At 36.8% G+C, this 8,277-nt stretch overlaps 1 protein-coding gene across 2 annotated transcripts; it reads left to right on the top strand.

Moving 5' to 3' along the window:
- Nucleotides 1–841: 841 nt before the first annotated feature.
- LOC117632509 (kinesin-like protein KIN-8B) lies at nucleotides 842–7,252 on the top strand. Of its 2 annotated transcripts, XR_004586477.1 has the most exons (15): nucleotides 842–1,586; nucleotides 1,679–1,750; nucleotides 1,852–1,968; nucleotides 2,135–2,223; nucleotides 2,532–2,676; nucleotides 2,771–2,866; nucleotides 3,106–3,197; nucleotides 3,386–3,634; nucleotides 3,723–3,873; nucleotides 4,330–4,392; nucleotides 4,475–4,711; nucleotides 5,083–5,187; nucleotides 5,270–5,383; nucleotides 5,688–6,296; nucleotides 6,555–7,252. XR_004586477.1 is itself a non-coding variant. In XM_034366007.1 (14 exons), exons 1-14 carry the CDS (start codon nucleotides 1,539–1,541, stop codon nucleotides 6,240–6,242), a joined length of 2,133 nt encoding a protein of 710 aa, XP_034221898.1. In that variant the 5' UTR covers nucleotides 1,004–1,538; the 3' UTR covers nucleotides 6,243–6,503. The 2 variants fall into 2 exon arrangements, 1 of the variants encoding a protein (XP_034221898.1); XM_034366007.1 differs by lacking the exon at nucleotides 6,555–7,252 and having other exon boundaries at nucleotides 1,004–1,586; nucleotides 5,688–6,503.
- Nucleotides 7,253–8,277: the final 1,025 nt, after the last annotated feature.

The following is an 8,277-nucleotide window of genomic DNA, read 5'->3' on the forward strand; positions in this document are numbered from 1 at the left end:
AAAGACGAGTTATCTCAAGTTCGAAGCCCTATGATACTTGGTAGTGTGTGTGTGTGTGAGAAAGCTCCCTCTCCTTTATAGTTTAGACTATTGTTTGTATTCAAAATATTTTATTTGCAACTTCAAATATTTGGTCAATGCTGTCTTTCAAAAATCAATATTTCACCCCTTTCCCCTTTCACTAACATTATAAAATGAAAATTTTATGCACATATGTCAAACTGTAATTGTGTAATAAGCCAAGTATTTTCCTATAAAAGTGATATTTTTATTGAAACTAATATTTTTGTTATACTCTAATTAAATCTAATTTATGTAGAGAGAGAGATTCGAACTTGGTGCAAAGAAGGAAGCTGACCAACTGATCTAACCCACATATGCTATTTAAACCCATTACCTTATTTCTTGTAATATTGAGTTAGTAATTAAAAGTGGTCATAGATGGGAGCAAATTACCTCCATTACTCACTCAAAGTGTGTTTGTGGTGATTGCTTTGTTGTATTAATCTCACTACATAAAAACCTCTTTTGGACCTTGAAAAGACATTTCAAAGTTGAAAACTCTCCATTACGCAAAGTGATTATACTTTTCCGTTTAAAAGATTCTAATAATTCGAATTTCTCCTCCCTATTTGTAAAAAAACACCAAAAAAGATAGAGGGCAAAACCACAGTCGATCTAAGAAGTTCCATTCACAACACAAACATTTCCCACACGCGTGCATGCAACTCAAGCCAAGATTACCATCCCCCTTCACATGCCTTCCCTTTCCACTTTTGAGTTTTGTCCAAACCCCAAAAAAGGTTTATAAAAAACCCACTTTTTCCAATCATAAAAAATCATTGTCCCCAAAAAAGTTGAAGACCAACCAAACACTCTCAACAACATCGCCACCCAAATGCTCCCTTCTCCCCAAAACATCCCCACACAAATCCCACAATCCCCATCCTATCCCTCTCTAAACAAACCAACGGTCACTATCAGTCCACGACCCTCCATCTCACTGTTCCACCGCTTTCCTTCTTTCTTTCGTCCAGCTCCACTCTCTCCTCCAGTCCCATCTCTCTCCTCATTACCCGCGTTAATTGGCTTGCCCAGTAACCAGTTGGCTCATTATTACACTACGTTACATTTCTGCTGCCTGCTGTATTATACGCCGGAGAGCACCGAATCTTTTCTCCAGTCGGTTCACAAAGATCTTGTCTTTTTCTCTCGCGGCCTCTCGAACGCCGAAACGAGTCGTTGAATCGTTCAGCGTTTTCTCGTTTCTTGATTCGTGCTTCAGTTTCCGAAGAAAATGTCGTTTCGTGAAATGTAGAGGCATTTTTTTACGAAATCTGTATTGAACTAGCAATGCAATTTTGAAGCTTCGAGAAATTTCGTGTGTTCTGATTTTTGGAAGACCAAGACTCTGAAATGCAGCAGCGCCTTTGATCTGTTTCAACTGGTTTCTCCTTCTCTTTGATTCCGAGGGCTTCTGTTTTTAGGGTTAGGGTAGCAAAAGCTGTGCTGGTTTAGAAATCGATGTTGTTACAAACATGCCGAGCATTAGAGCTCCGGCTACAAAGCAAACTACAACACTCACGGTTAGTAGTTTTTTTCTTCTTCTTTTTGGGTGTGTAAAGTTCACAGCTTTACAGTCTTGTTTTGGAAACTTGATGCTTGCATTTTGCTACAGGTTGCTGTGAAATGCAGGCCGTTTAGGGAGAGAGAACGTGGCCGCGACATTGTTCGAGTAATTGACAATAAGGTTTGTGGTGGTGGCTCAGAACTCTTTTAGACGTATAAGTTTTTTAGCATTTGTGGAGTTTGAACTGTGTATTGATTTGATGTTTGAGTTTTTAATTGCAGGAGGTACTTGTGTTGGATCCTGATCTGTCAAAGGACTACCTTGAGCGCATACAGAATCGAACAAAGGAAAAGAAATATTGTTTTGATCATGCATTTGATCCTGGCTGTACTAATTTGGTACGTTGAATCTTTAAACTTATTGGTGTCTTTAATTAGGCTCTTTTATTTCTCAAGATTTATTCCAGTTTACTTGTCTGCTTGAAAGTAGTACAGGCTGTAATGGAAACTCTTGATTTGGTATAGTTGATGTTTTCTGGTTGTCTTAACTGTTTCATATATCCAGGATGTCTACACGAAATGCATATTGTCTGTCATCTCTGGCGTAGTTAATGGTCTCAATGCTACCGTGTTTGCTTATGGTTCTACCGGAAGGTAATAAAATGATATATTCTTGTTTTTTTATTTTTCACCTCTCATAAGGTTTTGATTGACTTGTATTTGTACCAGCTGAGGCAATGCATTTATGCAACTCAGTCCTCCACCTTGACAAAATTATTAATTGGGAGCATTTATCTGATTTCTGCGGTCAATGTCTAGAAGTGCAAGCTCAAAAGAACCATAATAAGTCAAATTCAGCTTGCATTATGTTCAGCTCATGATCTCACCAGTTTTTTTTATTTGGATTGTCCATTACTTAATATCCTCCATAATGTCTTACAATTTTCTCTATAATTTTTCAGTGGTAAAACATATACAATGGTCGGGACACAAGATGATCCAGGACTCATGGTACTCAGTTTGCATACAATCTTTGATCTAATCAAAAGGGACAAGAGCTCTGATGAATTTGAAGTAACCTGTTCCTATCTTGAAGTCTACAATGAGGTGGAACATGCAGTTTATTAAGATACTTAATTATTAGCAATGCCCATTTGTTCTCTTATAAAATTATTTAATATTTTATCTTCACAAAATATAGGTCATCTACGATTTGCTTGAAAAGTCATCAGGCCATTTGGAACTCAGAGAGGACCCGGAGCAAGGAGTAATTGTTGCTGGGCTGAGGTGTATCAAGGTTCACACTTGGCATGTAGTTGTATCTGGTTTGACTGTCTGTGGATAATTGTCAAGCTGTTTTTTTTTTTTTTTTTTTTTTTTTTTTTTTTTTTTTGCAATTTTGTTAAAGAAAAATTTGGTAGTTCTTTTGAATCACTTTCTAGCACTAATTTGAGAAGCATTCTTGCATTGGATGAACAAGTACGTAGTATGGGATGGATTTTTACTCATCCTTTATGATTTTTCTTACAAATTCAGGTACAATCAGCTGATAAGATTCTTGAACTCTTAAACTTGGGGAATAGCCGACGGAAAACTGAAAGCACAGAGGCTAATGCAACATCTTCTCGGTAGGTCAAATTTATTTGTGTGCTATAATCATACCATTATCATTGTTGTTATTTTGAGTTTTTAAGCATGCGTTGGATAGTTGCGATCTTTTTTTAGTAGTTCTACTGAACTCATCAACCCCAGACTAAATTTAAATACTAAGGTGTAACGTTATTACTCATACAAAGTTGTTTCCCCCATTAACCAGGTCACATGCAGTGCTGGAAATAAAAGTAAAAAGAAAACAGAAAAATAAGTACCGGAATCAAGTAATGCGAGGAAAACTCGCACTTGTGGATCTAGCTGGCAGTGAACGAGCTTCAGAAACAAACAGTGGAGGCCAAAAATTAAGGGATGGAGCAAATATTAACCGTTCACTTCTCGCCTTGGCAAACTGCATAAATGCACTGGGGAAACAGCAAAAGAAGGGTCTTGCTTATGTTCCTTACCGCAATAGGTATCTGATTGTAATTGTTATCCTGAAGTCCTCCCTGCTACTGTGGTTAGCCTCCCTGCTACTGTACTTAATGTAATTAGTTTTGCAGCAAATTGACACGAATACTCAAAGATGGTTTGAGTGGTAATTCTCAAACGGTTATGGTTGCTACTGTATCCCCTGTGGACAGTCAGTATCATCACACTGTGAATACCTTGAAATATGCTGATCGGGCAAAGGAAATAAAGACACACATCCAGGTGAGAGTCTCAAATAATCATCTATACACATTCAACTTAGATCATCAAAACATGATTTTGGAACTTATGCGTGGTTTTGTGTGCTTTTTGCCTTTAAGAAATAGTCCATCTGGGCATTGCAGACAATTGAAAAATAGTTCTCATTCTGTGATGGACTCATGATCTCATTTGGTAGTCAGCTGTTAAGAATTTTTGAAAGTGACATTGTGTGTCGGCTTTCCACTTTTGTTGCATAGGAGCATGTGGTTGTTTGTTGATTGATTTGTCTATGCTACATGTTATTTTTTCATTAATTGCCAATTTTGTATTTTCTATGGGTTTCTGTGCATTAATTTATTGGTTTCCTCAGCATTAGTTTGTGCAGAAATGTTCTTTTGTTGTCATGCCTACCACTGGCAAGGCTTGTCCTGTTATATACGCAATAAATTTTTGAGAATAGTTATGTTTCCATCTCAGAAAAACATCGGCACTATTGATACACATGTATCAGACTACCAACAAATGATTGACAGTCTTCAGGTGAGTGGTTAATAGTTTATTTTTAGGATTTTATTTCTAACTTCTATTTTCTTGTTGAAAGATAACACATTTTAGATTGCAGATTGAGGTTTGCCGATTGAAAAAAGAACTAGCTGAAAAGGAATCACAGCTAAGTGTCAAACCTGTTGAAAAAGCTGCAGATGATGAACTTTCATGGTTGAATATTTTGAGCCATGAAACCAGTGAAAATGTTCAGGAAAGGATAAACCTACAGAAGGCATCATTTGAGCTTGAGGAAACCAACCTTCGCAACCGCCTTGAACTCCAACATCTTGATGATGCTATAGCAAAAGAACAGGTTAGAGCATCCTACATTCGATGTTGCTTTATGAAAAAATAATTTGTGTGTTGCACATTGTGTCTTGTAGCTCCTACAATCCATTTCACTTAGTTGTTCAGACTTTTCCAAACTTCCTCAAAGAAAATCCATGGCCTTCCTGGCCTTCCTGAGAGAAACTTTGTTACAGGACTAAATTATCTTTTCCCTCCCTAATCTCTTCTTGCTTTGTTAAGAGGTCTGGTAGCTTCAAACAGATCTGGAAATGAAATTATGTCTTCTATTCTTACATTTATTTACTTTATTGGGGAACTGAATATGATTATTGAGAATGTTCAGAGAATTTTTTTGGATAATATAAACTAATGCTTGAGTACTTTTCTGTGTCACAGGCTATTGGAAAAGATGGGGAAGTTTTAGAGGTTATGAGAACAAGGCGGCAAGTGATTTTGGATAACATCCGTGAGAATGATGAAGCTGGTGTCAATTACCATATGGTAATATCTCATTTGTAGTTAAATTACAAACAATACAACTTTTGTCAGCTTTTGATCTTATTACCAACTTAACATTTTGTAGGAAATTGAAGCAAATGAGAAGCATCGATGTCAACTCCAAAATATGATTGAGGAGGCCATTAGTAACAATGGCAATAAAACGTACTTGCGTATTCTTAGTCAATACAGGCTCTTGGTGAGTTGATAGTAAAGCCTGATTGGATACACTTATACTGGACTTTAAAATGTAAATTAGGAAGTGATTCTTTTTAGTTGAATATGAAAAGTTTTGAAACTCAAGCAAGAGCATAGTTGTACATGTTACGTTCTCTTGAGATAAATGTTTATCGAATACCGATGACAGAATTTCCTTAGGATAACTGGTAACTCCTATGACTGGCATTGGTATTGCCAAATCAAGATTTTCAATTTCTCAGAGTTACATATATGGCTCTAAGAACTTCTTGTTAGGCGTAACAGTTTTACTTTAATTACTGTAGGGAATGGCTAATACTGAGCTTCAGTTTGAAATGGCAATGAGGGATCAAGTGATTAACAACCAACGAGAAGCACTGAGAAACATGTGGGACTTGCTTATGGGGTTAGGACTTGATGAGAGACAGATCATGGACCTTGCATCTAAGAAGGGAATAACGATAGAAGACTGGACGACAACACCCCATCTTGGCCTTTCTGCAAGGGAGCAGTCACCAGATTTGGCTTCCAGCAAATATGCTTCCTTTGGCCATTGTCGTGGCATGGGTCAGTCGTATTCTAGATCGTCTTGCACCTTTCAGCAGTCTCAAGACTTTGGTTCGATGTCAGTGCCCCAGGGGCATTTGGATTTGGCTCATTCCTTTTCCAGGGAGGAGCACCATAGCTCCTACTACTTATTGTCTCATGACCATTCCCCTTCAGCCTGTATGAGTATGAGGACAAGTAGTGAGCACTGGTTTGGTGGCAGGTCAAGTTTGCGGTTTGGCACTCTTGATAAGACTCCTCAAGATTTGCGAAAATCATATCCAGTGAGGGAGAACTCAAGTTTCACCAGATAGTAAAATCTGCATACCAGATTCATCTTTCAGTGTGGATTTTGACAATCAGAGAAGGTATTTGCACATCTCATACTGGCAGCAGTTTTTTTTCTTTCTTCTATAGTTCTGGGGCCTGTTGTGTTTCTTATTCAAAAAAAGTATGGGTTTAGACCTCCGAAAGAACTTATAGATGTGATGGTTACTGCCATCTCGTATTGATCAAATCCTACTCTATCAGCTTTCCTAGGTGCTGCAAAACTTATATAGTATCTCTCTTTTCAACTGCGTTGCCATATTTCCTATTTTTCTGAGTTGCATTAGCCTTTCACACAGGATGAATGGAGTAGTAGTGCTTTTGAGGCAACGTCTGTACAGCGGTCCTCCTGATGGTATGAGTAGTAGCCAAGTATATTTATAGGCCATGGCGGTATAGCTCAAGGTTTGGATATGGCCGATTAAAACAAGGCCCTGATATGCTCAGTTGAAAGTACATGGTTTCTCGATATACTTCTACAAGGCCAATTTTCTTTTGGTTTCCATAACCCTGACCCCAAAGGCCACACCCCTCCAACCTTCTGTAGCCTTGTTGTAAATTTTTAATTTCCACGCCTTCGCTTCCCGTGTGTAATTTTTTTTTTACCCTCTCTTCTTTCCCTCTATGTAGTTACACCTAGGGCATCTGTAGGTGAAAACATGGCAGTTGATTTCTTTTTGGGTTACTGACTGTATGCAAAAAAGATGGGGGGTTTTGGAGAGGGTGGGAGGAGGAAGAAGGGATATAAAAGCAGTTTGTTAAATACGTATGTTCTGACACTTGGACTGACGGAATGTAGTTCTAGTGCTGTGTACATATGTTTATGAAATGATCATGCCGTACTGATTATCAAGCTTGTAACCACTTTGCTTTGTGTTTTAATTACTTCCATTTTTTTCCAAACTTGTAAGAACTCATCTTGTTTTGTAGAAGCGTATCTGTTATGGCCTGATCATTTTCTTGTTTAGGAAGGGTGACCATATTCAAGTACCATACAATGATTACTTGCGAGAAATTAAAAGCTTGGCTTCTATAAATAATTTAGCCATCTACATGAAATAAAGAGATATTTAGTTATGTACCTATTCTTAGCATTAAAACTATGACTAAATCTTACACTATTTAATTTGAGTGCTGCTAAACGAGCCCTAAAATTAACTAAGTACATCCTACTACAAAAATATATATTGAATTACTGATTTATTTTAATATAAAATGACCAAAAAGGATACATGGACTTGTGAAACAAATATAATTTTAATAAGTACACCCTACTAACCATATCCAATTATTTATTTATTTATGCTTGTTGAGAACGTTGCCAACCTTTTGCAATCGTCTGTGCTGTTTCTTTCTTCCTGTTCTTTGTGTTTATGCTCCAGCAATCTTTTATCATCCTAATTACCCAATCATCAATAAGAAAAGAAACCGAATCAAAGTCAAAGTCAAAGTTTCTTTATGAATATGAAAATCAATCTGACTTACCTGGACCCTCTCTGAACAACCAAAAGCATGTTTTTTTTTTTTTTTTTTGAGCCATGGATAAATCTCCATGCGTTTGTCTCAGCTTCGTGCATGGGTAATTATGATGGCTTTTTGCTCATTTGGCTTCTTCAAACACAAAAAATGTTATGAGATAATTTGTGTTTAATTTCCCATTTGTCCTATTGTGTTTTTAACGAAAGAGATGGTGATTGCAAGAACTTGGAATTGCCAAAAAAGTGTCAACAGTTTTAGTAGAAGCATAAAACCATATGAAAAGTCAAAGATTTATAAACACTATTAAAAAAATCAAGTTGAGAATCAACTATAAAATAATGCTGCAAGTATTAGGGTGTACTAGGGGTATTTTTGTTAGTTCAATAGGGTGTACTTAGTTAATTTTACATGTTAATTAAAATATTAGGGTGTACTTATGTAATAACCCAAAATAAAATATCTAAAAAGAAATAAAATATCTAAAAAGTAAGGATAATATCTTCTAGCAAAAAAGACAAGTTTGCCCTCGCATATTTTAATGAG

The sequence above is a fragment of the Prunus dulcis genome, chromosome 6, assembly GCF_902201215.1.
Source record: "Prunus dulcis chromosome 6, ALMONDv2, whole genome shotgun sequence".
Taxonomy (NCBI): domain Eukaryota; kingdom Viridiplantae; phylum Streptophyta; class Magnoliopsida; order Rosales; family Rosaceae; genus Prunus; species Prunus dulcis.